General features: G+C 52.8%; 1 protein-coding gene and 1 long non-coding RNA gene across 5 annotated transcripts; one reads left to right on the forward strand and one right to left on the reverse strand.

Annotated features, from left to right (window-relative positions):
- Positions 1–1,541: 1,541 nt before the first annotated feature.
- On the reverse strand, positions 1,542–7,409 carry LOC308502968. The gene is made up of 4 exons (XR_013994117.1): positions 6,880–7,409; positions 6,602–6,694; positions 5,559–5,675; positions 1,542–5,350 (listed from the first exon to the last, which is right to left on the reverse strand). It is a non-coding gene; the product is annotated as an uncharacterized lncRNA (long non-coding RNA).
- On the forward strand, positions 5,096–11,006 carry SLC25A45 (solute carrier family 25 member 45). Of its 4 annotated transcripts, none has more exons than XM_081061592.1 (6): positions 5,096–5,202; positions 6,303–6,346; positions 6,542–6,613; positions 6,893–7,078; positions 9,556–9,685; positions 9,830–11,006. In XM_081061592.1, the coding sequence occupies exons 1-6, from the start codon at positions 5,166–5,168 to the stop codon at positions 10,096–10,098; spliced, it is 738 nt and encodes a 245-aa protein (XP_080917718.1). In that variant the 5' UTR covers positions 5,096–5,165; the 3' UTR covers positions 10,099–11,006. The 4 variants fall into 4 exon arrangements, with proteins under 4 accessions (XP_080917718.1, XP_080917719.1, XP_080917716.1 ...); XM_081061593.1 differs by having other exon boundaries at positions 5,151–5,202; positions 9,427–9,685; XM_081061590.1 differs by lacking the exon at positions 5,096–5,202 and adding an exon at positions 5,374–6,082 and having other exon boundaries at positions 9,427–9,685.
- The last annotated feature ends 6,542 nt before the right edge of the window (positions 11,007–17,548 follow it).

The following is a 17,548-nucleotide window of genomic DNA, read 5'->3' on the forward strand; positions in this document are numbered from 1 at the left end:
ATGGAGCCGCTTCCTGGGATCTACGCTGCTCGCTGCTCGGGGCGTTGGGTAAAGGTGCCGCAGTCACCTGTCTGTACTGCAGCGCCCCTGGGCCATGAGGGGTGATGGGCCATTCTTTGTGGTCAGGACGCTGGGTACCCTGTCCTGACTCATCCTGGACAAGCCCCTTTCCCTCCCGTCCTGTTTCCTTATCTGTAAAATTAGGAGGTTGGACTCCATGACTTCCATGGACCGTCATTGTATGCCAGAAATCCAGGCTGGACGCACTTGTTTTTCCAGGGAGCAGTCACATGAGCCCTTGTGTCTTAGACACACAGCCTTAGATACCTTGAGTCATTCCCAGGCTGGGAAGAGGCATTGGGTGGGGCAGAGAAGAGGCAGGTGTGAAACCACCTATCTATCCCCAGGGTCACGTCACCAACATAATCCTGGCAACAACAGCATGTGTTTGCCTGAGGTGTGAATGTCGGAGAAAAACAGGCCCATGGGACGCCTTCCTGAACTAGAGGAACCAGAGTTTGCTCCAAGTGACAACAATGAACTTGGAGAGCAGCAGGAACAGGGAAGTGGGCTCACCCTGCCCTGACCCCCAATGTTGGAAGGGCAGCTCCAGCTCCTGATCCAGTCCAAGTGTCTTCAGTATTTGAAACAGCTTAGCCTGCCCTCCAGGACCCATACTGCACCCCCCCCCATTGAGCCCATTACAACATGTCTTCCTTACCAGCATGACCTGAGAACTCAAGGAAGCTCAGAGGTGAGCCAGAGAGAAGTGTGCAATGGGAGCAGGCATCTCCCTCCTCGTTCTCAGCTCTGGGACCCTCAGACCAGGACACAATGGCTCAGTGGCCTCCCTAAACCCACTGGAGCACAGTGGAAACAAAGTTCAGTGTTGTTGAGTGCTTACTGGACGGGGGGCCTGGGCTAGGGCGGGAAATGGAGACCTGGGTGAGACAGTTTAATTGGGGAATGGAGAGAGAAAGGAGAGAGAAGCCCAGGAGTAATGCATGTTTAAAACTACGTAAGATGACAGAATTGCCTTAAGAGCGATAAAAAGCCACAGGCAAGAAGAGAAACGTCCTCGATTCCTGAGCACCTACTGTGTGCTAGTCCAAGGTCATCCTCATGGACCCTGGGAGTGGAAATAAGAATAATAGCTGCCATTTGTGGAGCATGTGAAACATGCCAGACCCTTTTCTAAGGGCTTTAATCCTTATAACACTAAGGTGAGTATCCTATCTCCATTTCATGACAAGAAAACAGGAACAGAAAAGTTCAATAACAAAGCTGACGTCTGGCAGTATGTGTGGCGATGGTACGGAGGCTGAAACCCAGATCCAGGAGGAGGCGGAGGCTGAAACCCAGATCCAGGAGGAGGCGCACTGGAAGAGATTCCTGAAGGCATTCCAGGAAGCGGAGCATGTAGGACACCAGGGAAGCCCTGGGCAATCAGAGCACAGCAGGTGCAGTTGGGAAGGTGCGGTGAGCAGCCAGGATGAGGACTGTGTGGTGGGTCTGGCAGGCAGTGAGGACTTTTTTTCTTTCAAGATTTTATTGGACTTTATTGGGGAACTGTGTGTACTTCCAGGACTTTTTCCAAGTCAAGTTGTTGTCCTTTCAACCTTAGTTGTGGAGGGCACAGTGCAGCTCCAGGTCCAGTTGCTGTTGTTAGTTACAGGGGGGGCACAGCCCACCATCCCTTGCGGGAGTGGAGGAGTTGAACCGGGAACCTTACGGTTGAGAGCCCGTGCTCCAACCGACCCATCTGGCACTGGCCCATGGGGGAATCGAACTGGCAGCCTTCGGTGTCAGGAGCACGGAGCTCTAACTGCCTGAGCCACCAGGCTGCCCAGGATGTTTGTTTTGGAGGTTGTGAGCTAGGGAGTGACTGAGCTCAGAGCTCTGCTCTGGCAGGCAGAGGGTTAACCTAGTAGAATTTGTAGGACTGGACAAGAGCTCTCCAGGGGTGGAGCTGTCCTTCTGCAAGGCTCTGGGGAGTGATACTGGGTCTCCCCTGGACTTGGGGTAGTGAGGTGGGATTAGAGTAGAGTGGGGCCCAGTCGGAAGGGAGGGGGGCGGGGCAGCCCACAGAACCCAGAGGCCTTAGGCTCAGTGATCAGCTGGGCTGGGCCGTACTTTTGCAAGCAGTAAAGGATGTTGAGGCCCACAAGAGGGACTGCCAATTGGCACTCAGGAATAGCGTTTCCGGGCGGGAATTCCCACCCCTTTTCAGGAATTTTTTTCGCTTTCCTGTTCCTGAATCCTGAGATATAAACTGTTTTCTATTCTCCACGATAAATCGTTTCCACAAAGTGACAGCTGATACTACCAACCACCTGGGTTCACGGAGCCGATTTTCCCGATTTCCGACCAACTTTTCTTGGGATTCAGGAATGGAAAAGCGAAAAAAATTCCCGAGAACAGGCAGGAATTCCCGGCTGGAAACCCTAGCAATAAATAGGAAAAATGTCTAAGAGATACATTGTGAGTAGTATGTTTCCCATTGTGAGTATTACTGGGTTCAAGGAGCCGATTTTTCCGATTTCCCGACCAACTTTTCCCGGGATTTGGGAACGGGAAAGCGAAAAAAATTCCTGAGAACGGATGGTAATTCCTGCCTGGAAACCCCACTCAGGAGAGAATGAACAAAAGAAGGATTGCAGCCCAGCCCTCCAAGAGAGAGCAGTGCCAGTGTGTGGGGAAGGTTTTGGGGTCAAAGAGACCCCGGTAAGCTCCAGGTGTGGAGGTCAGAGATGAAACCTTACTTCCTGGAAAGTAGTGGGGTGAATGGTTTCTCTTTGGCAGAAGAGGAAGAAAAGGGTGAGCAAGACTGGTCCTTGGGCATCTGATAGTAAAGAGCTCCAATGAGATCAAGAGGGGCAGGTTGGGGGTATTGTTGGGACTTGACATTCTTTGGGACCCTATGGAGATGGGAGACAGAACTGGAAACCCAGGGCTGGCTGCAGGGCTGTCCACTGATGCTGCTCCCCGACTTGTCCACTTGTTCGTTCTTTCAGTGAGTATTTATTGAGTGTCTATTCTGTGCCATGTACTGTTGTAAGCTTTCGAGATAACATTAGTGAATAAAACAGCCGGAGATCCCTGCCCAGACAGACAGGTTAATTACAATGCATCAGAAGGTAATGAGTACGATGGAGGTAAAAAAAGAGAGCCAGGCAGGGGCACCGGGATTGCTGGGCTGGTAGGGCAGATGGCAGCATGCATTGAGACGATCAGGGTGGGCTCACTGCATGGGTGACCTTTGAGCCCAAGCTGGAGGAGGCCAACAGGAAGAGGGAACAGCCAGTGCGAGGCCTGGAGGCAGGAGCCCCTTTGAAGAAGAGAAGAAGGAGGCCAGGTGGCTGGAGCAGAGCGAGCGAGGGGATGGTCAGAGGAGTATGGGGCAGCACTGCGAGAGCTCCTTGAGCCTGGAAGGACTTTTGCTCAGACTCTGAGCAGGATGACGCCTTTGCAGGATGTGAAGCAGAAGAGAATGGTCTGACTTAGATGTTAACTGCATCCCTCCGGCTGCTATGTGGAGAACAGATGGGAAGGGGGCAAGGGTGGAGGCCGGGTGGCCAGTCAGAGGTAGGAACCCAGGTGGAGGTGATGATGGTGCTTTTGGGCCAAGGCAGTAGCAGTGGAGGAGGTAAGGGGGGGATGGCTTCAGATGTTTTGAAGGTAATAGTAATGCAATTTCCTCATGGAATAGTGGTGAGGTGTGAGGGAAAGGGAGGGGTCGGGACGACACTAAGGGATGGCACCCGCGATTGGGGCCTCCACAGATTTCTGTGGGCAGTGGTTCCTAAGCACCGAGTCTCTGTGCCCTCAAAAGAAGAGCCCACTCCTCTACGTCCCCCTCCTTCTCATCCTCCAGGGAGAGAGAGTCAGTTTGCTCGCTGTCTTGTCAGTTTGGGCTGTCTCTATTCAAAGGGAGATGGGCAGCCGTAGCCTGGTCACCCCCAAGCAGAGAGGTACAACGTCTTTCATACACTCAAAATCCCCATCCTTCCCCTGGGAAAGAGGCTTGGAGAAAAGGAGACTGTCACGCGGGGTGGCATGCGGGGTTTCTTCTGGGGTCTCTAGTCCCACTCCGCACATAAGAACACAGGACATGGAGAGGCCAAACAGGAACACCCACGGAGCCATAGGTAGGGGAGTCATACCATTGTAGTCTCACTGGCGGCTGGGCTGGAGACACAGGAAGCAGGAGCCACACGATGCGCAACCCGCCATTCACTTTTCTGCCAACCGACCAACCGCACTTGCTACCTGCAATCCGCCGTGCTAACTGCAATCCGCTCAGCCCCCATCTTCTTGCTAGGCCCCGTTTTCTGCTAGCGTAGCCATGGCAGTTATATTAGTGGCCAATGGCTCACTGGTTACAGCTGACGGCCAATGAGCCACAGCTGATGGCCAGCCAATCACAGTGGATGGCCATTTACTACCTGAGCCAGCACCTTTCCACGTGAGGCTGAGAGCCTGGAAACTGCACTCCTGGCTCTGTCCCCACAGAGACCAAGGGAGGCTGTTTATGTCTCACATGGGGGAGTCCTAAACAACCGTGGGAGAAGGCTCAGCGCCGGTCCCTGCTGACTCCTCTGGGGTGGGGGGGTCCTTCCCACCTTGTGGGCCTCCCTGATTCCCCAATGCCCCGGCACCCACCGCAGGCTGGGCCTGCCCCCTGGTGGCCATGCTCCATCTCACCAGCCTTGCTGCCTGTGGGGGATGGGTGGGCAGCCTGGTGTGTGGTGCCTCGGGGACAAATGGGAGTGGGCCAGCCTGGGCAAGCAGGGCCTTGCCCCCCAGCAGGCTCATTAACCCCATGCTGACTGAGGCAGCCTGCAGGGGCCCCACCAGGGGCCTGGGCGTTGCTGCCAAGCCTGATCAGGCTGCAAGGCCATTGTTGGTCGGCAGAGGGAGAGGCCACCTTGGGCCATCATCTCTGCCCCAGGACATTTCACAAGGCTACCTCCTCCAGTGCGTCAGGGCCACCCCATCTGGCTCGCTCCCCTCTCCTGGTGAGGTCTGGGCACCAGGCCACTGCTCACCCTACACCCAGGGTTAAACATTAGTGGGAGGTTATCAGTCTGGGTACGGGGAGGGAGAGGGTAGAATTACACTTTCACCAGCTTCTCTGGAGCCAGCAGTTCCCACCCGGAGGGACAATGCCCGTGGAGGAGTTTGTGGCTGGCTGGATCTCTGGTGAGACATTTTTCTTCCTTCTGTCACATCACCCCCAATGGTGGATCACTTCCTGGGGAAGGTGGGTGACATAGGAAGATCTGAGGCCAAAGTCCTGGTTCCCCTGGAGAGCCCAGAGCCAGCTGTCCCAGAGCCTCCTGGGAGTTGCCTGAGGGGAGAGGAGAGAAAGTCACAGAGGGGGTGGGGGGTGGGGGTAGCGCTGCTGTGTCCCAAGGCCACACTGCCTGACACCTGTGCAGAGGGGGAGTCAAGGTGATGGCTCTCCTTGACACACCAGCAGCACCTACACCTTGAACCCCACGCTCCAAGCCTGTCTTGGGGGGCTCAGAAAGGAAGTTCCCTTTAACCTTACTCACCTGCTCCTGTCCTGCGTTCTCCTTTGGGCCTCTGCTCTACCTGGCAATGGGCTGCATGCCCAGGGCCATGAGGCCTTCTGGCCTGCGGACCCAGCCCAGCTTCTGGGTGGCATGTCTCTAGGGAGAAAGAGAGGGACGTTCTGAACCTGCTTCCTGGGGCTTCAACCGCTCCCAAAGCTCCAGGACCAGCTACAGAGGGTCAGACCAGTAAGTGGGGAGATGGCCGGGGATGGACCCTCCTCCCTTGGTGCCAGCAAGACTCCCCCAGGGCCCCCAGCTCTGCTCTGCCACTGAGGGGGGCAGAGCGCTGGAAGGGCAGGGCCTGGTCTGGATCAAGCCCTCCGCCCCCCACTGGACAGTGGTTGCCAGTTGAAGAAACGAAGGAGTGAAGCTGGCAGGAGAGGGAGCCGTGGAGACTCCATCCAGCCCCAGGGTTAGACAAGCCAGCAAGATGCTTGGGTGTGCGCTTCCAGAGGCCCGTATGTGTGTGGTTGGTTCTTCCCTTCTGCGTGTGTGTCCTCCAGGTGAGGCTGGAGCTCCCTGCTGCTGTCCCCTTGTCCCCACACCTTCCTAGCCCAGTGCCTGGTGTGGAGGGTTCCCAGGGGCCAGCTGGAGTTTCTCTGGAGTCTGGCAGGAAGGCCCGCCTCTCTCCTCCTGCCTGAAGCCCTCTTTCCTCTCAGCACAGACTCGCTTCCTCAGCCTGGCATGAGGGGCCTCACTCATAGCGTCTTCTTGTCACCACAGGAGCGCTGGGCTTGGTCCTGGGACACCCCTTTGACACTGTAAAGGTGAGCCTAGAGGCGGCACCCAAGGAATGAAAGACGTCACCTGAACCAAACATTAGGATGCCCTGAGAGCAGGGCCTGGCTGACAGGCTTTCTCCTGCCTTTCCTACCCTGCTGGCGTCCTGCTCGAGGGGCAGAGGGATGAGCTGGGCTGGAGCCATGCCCAGCTGGCCCACCTGCTCTGTCCTCCCCATGCAGGTGCGCCTACAGACCCAGAACACCTACCGGGGCATCGTGGATTGTATGGTCAAGACTTACCGCCATGAGTCGGTGGGTGGCCTGCTTCTTTGGAGCTTTGGGGCAGGAGGCAGCTGGCAGTGAGCACGAGCTTCCTTCTCTCCAGGCCGAGCTCTGTGTTGGGAAGAGAGACGACCCCAGTCGGGGGCCACTGGGGGCTGGGTGGTAGCCTAGTGGCCCAGCCTTGGCCACCTCCCCCTCCCTGCACCAGACTCAGGGTGGTTTTCCAGCCAGAGGAGGCCTGGCCGGGGCTGGAAAGGGCAAAGGGGAGGCCCCCATGCCCCCGCCCACTCTAGCACCTTTTCCCTGCAGCTCCTGGGCTTCTTCAAGGGGATGAGCTTCCCCATCGCGAGCATAGCCGTGGTCAACTCCGTCCTCTTCGGGGTCTACAGCTCCTCCCTGCTGGTGCTCACGGCCACCTCCCACCGGGAGCGGCGGGCGCAGCCACCCAGCTACACGCACGTCTTCATAGCCGGCTGCATCGGGGGGTTCCTGCAGGTCAGGGCATCGTGGGGGCGCGCGCACACGCACTCAGTGACCGCAGTTTGTTCCTTCCCCTCCTAGCCCTGTCTGGTGACTCGCAGCGGCAGACCAGGCAATGTGGGGGGACGGTGGGGAAACGGGCAGCTCCTGCTGCTCCCACTGACCTGCCTGGCTTAGCTGTGGCCTTCCAGACGGCAGGCCTGAGGGGAGGGGCATGGGGATCAGAAGGACACAAGGCAGAGCTCGGGGTCAGGGTGGGGTGCAGGAGATGGTGCTGAGAGGGCCCCCCTCTGAGGCTAAAGGCTTGCCCACCTCAGGAGGAGACTGTTAGCCTCACTGCTGTGGGAAGACCTGTCTCCAAGGTGACCTTTCACCCTGGAGAACTGACAGCCCCCACAGAGCTCCGGGCCCAGTGGTGAAGGACACGGTCCTGGCACTCCCCCAGCCCGTTCTGCTCGGGCCCTTGGCCGGTAGCACCTGGGTGGCCGCAGTCTAAGCCTCATTAGAGCCCACAGATCTTGCTGGGAGAGCCCCAGAGTATTAATCATTAAGTAGCCCCATCATTGGTGTGGTGTTTGTTCTCAGCACTTAAGTACCTGGGCTTTTGAAGGGTGGCGTGGAGGAAGAGGGGCCTCCAGGCACCAGGGGGGCCTGAGCATAGAGACTGAGGACTGTGTGCCTAGCTCCACCCCACACCCCAGCGAGGCTCCTTAGGTCACGCCTGCCCTGACGCTCCTGACAGACTTCACGGGGCAGAGAGCAAGGACCAAGGACAGTCAGCGGGCTCACCCAAGTGAATTAATGATTCATGGACCCCAAAGGCCCTGGCTTTTCTTCTGCCATTTCTTGCGCTGAGTGCATGCCTGCCTGTTTCCGAAGCCCAGAGACCTGGCAGAAGCAAAGAAGGGAACTGAGGCCCCAGGCCAAGCAGCCTGGCTTAGGCCCAGCCGGGCCCAGCTCCTAAGTCAGCCTCCCCTCCAGCTCTTTGGAGAGAACAGATAACAGAAGTGGGGCCTGTTGGGTCACGGTGGCGACTGGGTCCAGGGACCAATAGGACTGGTTTGCTGTCAAGCCCAGGACTTCAGTTTAACAGGTTCTTGGGGCAGAAAATGTGTTTTAGTGTAGAGGTGGGAAGAGGTGGGCAGTGACCCCGGTTAGAACAGGGCAGGGACTTATGTGTGCTGTGCACAGAAGTCGCTTTTGGCTGGTTAAGGTGGATGTGCCTGATGTCCCCACTGCCCCGTGGGCACAGGATGGGGAGGGCAGGGGCCCTAAGCAGGCCGTCTGCCACCCTACGTTAGGCCCAGCCATGTCCTCAGCTCCCAGGCTCCCGACTGGGACTCAGGAACACACTCCCTGGAGAAGCCCTCAGCTCGCCACTGCCAGTGGGCTCCAGAGGGTGACATCAAGGTCCCATTTCACAGGGAGGGTCCCCAGTCCACTTGGCCTGCCACCCTCTGAAGATCGCAGCCAGAGCCAACCGCCAGCCTCTTCTGCCATTAGCCATTCCCAGGTCTGAGGGACTGAGCTAGTGAATCTTCCACAAAACAAATACACACACATATTACACAAGCCCCCAAATGCTATGCTAACCTCGGCTATAACCTCAGTTCTCACCTGAACAGCTGATCTTGACCTAGTTGATCTCGGACCCATACATTAGCTCCTCCCCCCAACCTCCCCCCACGTCCTCCCAGCTCCCACCCTGGGTCCCAATACTGTCCCAAATCTGTATCCTGTCTGCCTTTGCCAGGTGAGAAGAGTTCTAGGACCCGCAGACCCCCCCATCACCCACCTTCTGTTGGGAGGCTAATAGTTGGGGGTTTGTGAGAGGCAGGAAAGGCTGGTCCCATGCTCATCACCCCTCAGGAGTCTCTAAGAGGTGTCCTACAGGAGGTGAGGAGGGATAGTCTATGAGGCTGAGTCCCCAACACTAATGAGGTGACGTCCTTAACCCTCGTGAGGGGTCAGTCCTTTGCTGTTTCATGGGCACAGACTGAACCATTTCTTCAGACCCAGTCCCTACAGACACATGTACATTCCTGGATTAGAAGAGGCTAGAAACCTACCCCCACTCCCGGAAAAACAACCCAGGCTTGTCCCCGAGCTCCATGCATGTACCAGGCAAGTTGGGTACTGTTGCCCCAGGAGAGGGGCTGTGTCGCTTGCTATCAGGGGCCTGGTGCTAAGGAGGTGGTCCAGGCCCATCCCCAGCTTCGAGCATGAGAGGCTGAGCTGGCAGCAGGAGCAGCGGGGTCCTACAGAAAATGCTTCCCTCTCTGCCCACTGCCTTCCTCATTAAGATAAGCCCACTGTTCCCATCCGAAGCCCCGTCCAGGGCCTTCACACGTCCTTCCCTACAGGCCTACTGCTTGGCTCCTTTCGACCTCATCAAAGTTCGGTTGCAAAACCAGACAGAGCCGCGGTCACAGCCGGGCAGCCCCCCACCCCGGTACAGGGGGCCCGTGCACTGTGCAGCCTCCATCTTCCAGGAGGAGGGGCCCCGGGGGCTGTTCCGGGGAGCCTGGGCTCTGACGCTGAGGGACACCCCCACATTGGGAATCTACTTCGTCACCTATGAGTGGCTTTGTCGCCAATCCACGCCGGGTGGCCAGAACCCCAGTAAGTGAAGTGGTGGGAGAGGATGGGGCACAGGGAGGGGTGGGGTGGGGGAGCTGGTTCCTTACGGAGGATGGGGAAGAGAAGAGTGAGGGAAGGATGCTTTGTTCCTCCATCTGACCCTCCCCTGGGCACCCTCTGCCCCAGGCTCAGCCACAGTGCTGGTGGCGGGGGGGTTTGCAGGCATCGCCTCCTGGGCCGCAGCCACCCCGCTGGATGTGATCAAGTCCAGAATGCAGATGGCCGGGCTGAAGCAGAGGGAGTACCGGGGGATGCTGGACTGCATGGTGAGCAGCGCCCGGCAGGAAGGGCTGGGGGTCTTCTTCCGGGGGCTGACCATCAACAGTGCCCGCGCCTTTCCTGTGAACGCTGTCACCTTCCTCAGCTATGAGTACCTCCTCCACGCATGGGGATGAGGTGACCAGGCACTGCCTGCAGCTCCCCCGTGAGACGGCCGCCTCCTTGCCCAGATTAGAGGCCAAGTTGAAAGCACCAGGTTGAGATTCAATGCAAGAGGCTCAACCCTTCCTTGTGAAGGCACCTTCCAGCCTCACAGACACAGATGAGCCTGGGGAGCAGTCCCCCACCCCCACTGGTCCTGGGCTCTGCCCAGAAGCCAAGGCTGGCCTCAGCCTCCCAGCAGCACTTGCCTTGATTCCTTTGTAAAACAACTAACCGGTGGTACTGGTGACATTCCGGCCAGTCCAGAATCCTCTACCTTCCCATCACCTTCAGGAAAAAGGCCAAACTCCACGCCCTCCTGGAGGGGCAGCTGGGGGCAGCCCAGCCCTGAACAAGCTGTGCCCTCTCTTCACCTCTGGCCCTAGACCTCCGGGTCCACAGTGGGCAGTGCCACGAGTGATTCCATCATCCCTCTGACTGGCCCCACTCCCAGACCCAGGCTGAGCACTGTCTCCTGGGCTCTTTCCTCCACTCACCTCCACCCTGCCCCTGACTGACTTTGGGGCCTGCAGATCCCCCACCTGTCCTGATCATAGCCCTCACCTGTGCTTTGTCATGGTGGTTGTTTGACTTCTCACCTGCCCTGTTAGAGTGGGGGCTCCTTGAGGTCAATGGTCATACTTCTGACCACTTCCCAGCTGGGAGCCTGGTGCTGGAAGCAGCCCAGTCAATGCCTGTGGAGGGAAGTGCCCATGCACTTCTGCTTCCCTCCCCGACTCCAGCCACCCCACCTGCTTCCTTGCCCCTCGGGTGGCTTCCTGGCCTGTTCCCATTGATGATGGCACTTGTTTTCTTTACTTGTCTCAAATACAAAGTAAGAATTGAAAACTGGAAATAAAGCTGAGCAGAGTTTGTACCCCCTAATGTCCTGATCTAGTCTGAGATCAACCTGGGCCCGCCTCCTGGTGACCTGACTACGTGGAATCCCTGCCATTTACCGGTGCTCCATATAAAACAATCAATCCCAGCGTTCTTATCACTGTTGGCAGAGGAGGTGGACTCGGCCCACAGACAGTATGTAGCTCATCCGACGTCACACGGCCTGGACGCATCTAAGCCCCCAACTCCAGAGCCCGCTTACTCTGCTACCCTGCTCTCCCTGGGGACTGTGACAGTCTCCCAGGAGTCACCTAAGTTCAAATTCACCGGGATAGACCTGGCATCAGCCCCTGCGTGTGCTCATAAGAGCTGTCCTTCACTGGCTCATGGGGGTGGCACCCCAAATCGTGCTTGGGTTCTTGCAAGCAAAGTGTGTGATGTGAGCAAACGGCCGGCCCGTGGTTTGCTTACAAGGAAATTCCTCACTGTGTTGGCTGAAATGGTAACCTTGGAAAGACTGCTGAGGATGCAGGTACGCCACTGGCTGGGAACCTGGGCGATTTGGGGAGCACAGCCCACCTAACTGCCCTGGGCAGCTGCATTCTGATGTCTGTTCCAAGTGTGACCCTCACCCTAACTCACACATTAGGTGAGGGTCTGCGAGTTTTGACTGTTTTGATTGAGGTAGGGGTGGTCCCACTGCGGTTCACCGAGTAGTGGCCTCAGGACCTCCCAGAGCTGCTTAGAAATGCAGAATCCCAGGCCCCACCCAGGACTGACTGGGAGCTCACTCTGAGGCTGGAGCCCAGGAATCTGTGTGGTGCAAAGCTCTCCTGTGACTTTTACACACCCTCAAATTTAAAAAAAAACAGTGTTCTGGCAGCTCCTACAAGCATAAATGGGCTGTTTTTTTAAGTAAGGAAGTTGTGCGTCTAGGGGAAGTGTGAGCTAGGACACGGGCCTGCAGGTCTGGCAGTTCTTACTAACTGCTGTTTTGCTGAATGTTACCAGGCAGCACAGTAGTTTGCAGACTCAGCTGTAAACAGGATGAGCTGGGAGGAACCCAACCAGATAAGTGTAGCCAACTGCAAAGAAGAAATCAATATATAATTAACCAAGTAGTGTATATAAGCAATGGCTAAACCTCCAGACAGGAGGACAGAGTTTTGGATTGAATCCTGTCCTTTACTTGCTGCAAGTAAATAAAAAAACTGCCTAACTACAACCACAGCTCTGGAACACCTCAAGCAGCGAACCCCTTGAGTTCTGTAACAAAAGCGACTTGAACTAGTGCTAGGGCCCCCACTCGCACCCAGGTTCAGGAAGCCTACGTTCCTGGTACGGAAAAACAGGGTCTGCTTGAGCCAGTCACTGCCCTTTCTGCGCTTCACTTTCCTCAGATCCCTTCTGACTGGTCGGCCTGTGAGCCCCAGTGGCTGTCCAGCACCACGGCCATGCCAGAGATTTGGGGCCAGATGTGTCAGTGACGTAGTTGGTGGCTAGGAGGGAGCCAAGATCACGCATGTGAAAGAGGAAGTGGCTTTTATAAACGGAGCAGGAGGTCAGGGTGGTCCTCTGTAGTTTGCTGTCTCTCATCACATTACCAGTTAGCAAGGGAACAAAATATAAAAATCCTTTTTGGGGTAGTAATTACACCCATCGCCTGCCTTTGCAGTGCCTGGGCATGCGCTTCCGTTTTCCCTCTCTGGAGGGGCATCTCTAGAGGGGGCTGGAGCTCCTTTTCTCTAATCCCCTCTTTAGAACCAGAGAGAATGGCAGGCCTCACACCTGCTCTCTGCAATCCCTTCCACTAGCCCAAGGCAAGCGCTCCTTCCTGGGCTGCAGAACAGCGCTGGGGTGAGGGTCGGGCTAGGCATGGTGTGAGCAGAGCTGTGAGAAACAGCTCAGTCCTTCATAGGCCCAGGGAGGGGACGCTACAATGTTGAAAAGGAGGGTGGAAAGACAAACAAAGATCAGACAGGAAACAGCTGGAAGATATTTTTAAAAGCTAGATGTTTTTACATCAACAGGGTCTCATAATATGCATGTTAAATTCCTTAAGGAATGAACAGATATTAGAGGTCATTATTATTATTTTTTTGCAAGTCATCATTATTCTTGAGACTCATTTAGATAGAAGGACTCCCCAAGAACTAAGAAGTAGTCAGTGAACTACTTTGAGGGTGAAAACGATGGTGGTGTCTGAAGGCTTATAACAGCAAACGTGTTAACTACTGTCTCACTGGATTCGCATTGTCAAACATCACGTGTACTTATTTTTTCACAGCAGTGGTCACAGTAGGAGAAATGACGGGACCGACTTATGTGTCTAGTGACAGTTATGTGCAGGTAAAGGGGAAAATGACACAATCCGGGGGTGATTCTTGTTTAAATCACTTTTGCCAGACTCACGGAACAGTGAGTTTAGTTTTAGTTTAGTTTCATTTAGATAAGTCACTCCTTTTTTTTTTAAGTGTGTTTTTCCAGGACCCATCAGCTCCGAGTCAAGTGGTTGTTTCAGTCTAGTTGTGGGGGGCGCAGCTCACAGTGGCCCATGTGGGGATCAAACTGGCAATCTTGTAGTTAAGAGCACCGTGCTCTGACCAATTGAGCTAACCTGCCGCCCCTAGATAAGTCACTCTTAATTGGTGTGTGTCTCTAACCTGACCACTGTCCTGAGCTCCACGCCCGCAAGGCCAACTGTGTCTGGTCATAGAGCATCCCAAAGTCACCGACCTACTCCTGCTACAGTGCCCTGTGGCACACATACGCCCTCAGTCTCAAGGAAGCTCTCCCTCGTCCCTCCTCCCACTTCAAAGGAATCCCCAACCCCTGTTAACCCAGCTTCAAGTTTCCCAGGATTCACTGTCTCCTTTTCCGATCCTACTACAGGCATATAATGTTTCCCCAAAAATAAGACCCAGCTGGACAATCAGCTCTAAGGCGTCTTTTGGAACAAAAATTAATATAAGACCCAGGCTTATTTTACTATAAGACTGGGTATAATATAATATAATATAACATAATATAATATAGTATAATATAATATAATATAATATTAGTATAACATATAATATAATATAAAATACCGGGTCTTCTGTCCACTTTTGCGCTGATGGTCCAGCTAGGTCTTATTTTCGTGGAAATTGGGTATCTCGAGATATTGCAGGTTCGGTTCCAGACCTCCGCAGTAAAATGAGTATCTCAATAAAGACAGTCACATGAGTTTTTGGTTTCCCAGTGTGAATGAAATGTTTACACGATACTGCAGTCCATTGTATGCTATAGCATTATGTCTAAAAAACAATGTACATACTTTAATTTAAAAATACTGCTAAAAAATGCTAACCATCATCTGAGTCTTCAGCAAATCGTAATCTTTTTGCTGGTGGAGGGTCTTACCTTCAATTTGTAACAACTGCAGTATCTGTGAAGTGCAATAAAGCAAATTATGCCTGTACTACAGCCCTGATCCTGTCCTGAATCTGGACAAATAACTCAACTTTTTCAAATGCAGTTCTGATTAAGTCACCCTACTCCTCTTGTCCCCTTCAGTGGCTTCCATTACTCTGAGGAATCAGGGCGAGCGCCTCTCACAGCCTCCAAGGCCCACAGACATTTACCTTCTCTTGGTTCCTTAAGCATACCAGGTTCCCTCTCATCACAGGACATGTGCACATGTTCTTCTCACTGCCTTATGTACCTCTGGCTCATCCTTCAGCTCTTACTTCAGTAGCATTTCCTCAGCGAAACCTTCCCCAATCCCTCTGTTTAGGTCAGGTTCCTTTGGCTTACACCAGTGATTCACCTAAAAAAGCTTGTTCAAGTATGGATTGCTGAGTTTCTGATTCAGTAAGTTTGGGGAGGGTCAGAGAAGTTTTGTTTCAGTAACTTCCCAAGTGCTGCTGGTGCGGGCCAGTTTGAGAACCACTGACTTGTGCTTTCATGCTTCCCCCTTCTAGTCTGTAATTATACATTTTCATTTGTGTGACTCTTTGATTATAATTGTTTCTCCTCTAAACTGGGAGCTCCATGAGGCAGAGACCTTGGCTCTTTTTGCTCATCATCAAAACTCCACTTGGCACACAGAGGTGCTCAATAAATCGTTTTGAAAAAGTGAGTGAATGAATGAATGAATGAATGAAAACTGGTCTTCCCAACTTCTCCTCTGTCGGATGGGTGCTCTAGACTTTATGTAGAACCCTCCTATTGTGAAACAACTAGATTCCAGATCCATTCTAACAAAGATAATTTAAGAAACATTGCTAACTTTGCAAATAGTAAGGGAGCTTCTCAAGGACCCCTTCAAAACAGGGAAGTGAGTATAAACCAGGGTGTCGGAACTAAAGCTGTCTTTGGAGCAAACGCTAACGCCGTAACCTTGGACATTAAAGAACCACGTGGAGCAGAAGACTTGATAGACCTTGAGTCCAAGCTGAACCCGTCTCATAAATTAAGTCTAAATCTTGGAAGGGGTTCCACCTTTAGTAAAAGCGTAGACCAGAAAACCTCCACCCACCAGTAAAGCAAACCTACAAAGAAATCTGCCTCTCTCCCTGTGGTGGAAAAAAATTAAGAGTAAGATCGGTTCCCCTGTGAACCAGGAACCATGTGCTTGTTCTCCATGCCCTTCAGGTCAGGGACACTGTCCTCCCAGAAATTAATTTATTGTGGTACCAGCGCCCCCTCGTGCCTGGTAGGAGTAACTACAAATTTTTCTAAAGGATAGCATCCTAAATCAGGATCCTCAAGTTTTCTGGAGATTAAGTACAACCAATGAAAAGATTCCCACAACAGAAATTACCAGATCCAGAAGGAAAAAAGCCACCATGAATTAAAGCATCAGTAGAAACAAAAGCAACAGATGTGCCCCTCCCAGGATTTCAGATATTAGATTTATCAGATATAGAATATAAAATAACCATGCATGAAATATTTAAATACATAAAAGAATTAAAAGAAAAAAAAACAAGAGACTATAAAAAGGATTGTATACAGGGGGTGCCAAAAAATGTATACACATTTTAAGAAAGGAAAAAGCTATTAAAATTGGAATACTCAATATATAGCGATGATAAAAGATGAATACAAGTCACATTTGACTTTTGCAATTACAGGAGGTGGTCAAAGTGGTTACTATCCGCGCCCAGACACTCCTGATTACAGTGAACTACTGCATGAGCAACATTGACAAAAGTATCCATTTGTATACATTTTTTTTGGCACCCCTGGTATCTTTGGAAAAAAACCCCAAAGAACTAGCTGAAGAGAACTGGAAGGTGGACGGGAAGAAATCGCTCTGAGTGCAATGCAGAGATATAAGATGGGGAACTCATCTTTCTGCTTTTGGGCTCTCTGCATCCAGTTCGTCATTGTCCCAAGTCTGATGATGATGTCTAACATATGGATAGTATTTAAAATAGTTCCTGGCAAGTAGAACACACTTTGTAAATATCAATTTGTGTAATCCTCAGGAGCAACCTGCATTGTTAGTCACTTCGCTATTTCTCCCTCTGGTTTGTGAGCACCTAAGGAACAGGGGAACTGTGCCCTACTCACCTTTGCTGCCCTGGAGCCTTGCGCTCTTCTCAACCGAGAGGGTTTTCATTACAGGCTGAGAAGTAGACAGAAACAATGGACATACTTCTTTTGCCCTCCACCTCCACCCCTTACGTTGCATATGGCAATGCCTGTAAAATTGGATAGGGCTGCCTGATCTTAAAAAAAAATGAGATCTGTTGGGAATCGCACACATTGTCTTTGATTCTTATCACTCCTTCATACCTTACACGCTATCCACGAGGGAGTCCCATCAACTCAGTAGCTTCCTAACTTGGGTTTCTGGTTTCCACTTTTGCTCCCCACCTCCTCCTATGTTTTTCACAGCAACTAGAATTAAAAATTTTAAAACATAAAAACATGTTCTTCCTTTCTCTAAATCTCCTCACCCCCCAAATAATACTTCCTGTCTCATTTAGCATGAAATTGAAATGCTGCTGGCTCCAAGGACCCTGCCTACCTCTCCACCCTCCTCCTCTACTTGGCCCTCTCTCATTTTCAGCCACAGGGACGGCTTTCTGTTCCTTAAACTAGTCAAGCTTGCCTAACTTTAGATATTTGTTACGTACTGTTCCTTTTGCAGAAGACACTCTTTTCAGAAGAATGAATATTTCCTTCTTAACATTCACGACTCCACCCTCAGTCACTCTCTGTGACATGACTCTTTTTCATCCTGGCACGTATCGCTATAAAAACCACTGCAGTTATTTGTTTGCCTGTCCATCTTTATTTCCCTTTACTAGAAAGTAAGGGTTTTGAGAGGAGGAGTCCTCTGTCTTGTTCAGCACTAGCTTTGGGCCTGTCCCACAAGCAAGGTGTTCAGCTAGCTTGAATGAGCCAATGAAGTCAACTTACAAAGAGGCAAAGTGTGACATGTGATAACAATGCAACAAAGGGAGAGATTACTTGTGGTTTAAAAAAAAGCTCTGGCAAGAAGTCAGTAATGAAAGGCTATGTTTCATTCTTCTGCCCTAACAGGAATCTGACACCTGAGAACAGAGAGCTAATCTGCGCCCTCTGTTTCTT

Source organism: Rhinolophus hipposideros (assembly GCF_964194185.1).
Source record: "Rhinolophus hipposideros genome assembly, chromosome: 10".
In the NCBI taxonomy this organism is placed as follows: domain Eukaryota; kingdom Metazoa; phylum Chordata; class Mammalia; order Chiroptera; family Rhinolophidae; genus Rhinolophus; species Rhinolophus hipposideros.

Excerpts from the sequence above, each read along its gene's own strand:
- SLC25A45 (XM_081061590.1), top strand. The coding sequence starts at position 6,010 with ATGCTTGGGTGTGCGCTTCCAGAGGCCCGTATGTGTGTGGTTGGTTCT. Across the intron at positions 6,347-6,541 it reads ACCCCTTTGACACTGTAAAG|GTGCGCCTACAGACCCAGAA; the intron begins GTGAGCCTAGAG and ends CTCCCCATGCAG. Across the intron at positions 6,614-6,892 it reads AGACTTACCGCCATGAGTCG|CTCCTGGGCTTCTTCAAGGG; the intron begins GTGGGTGGCCTG and ends TTTTCCCTGCAG.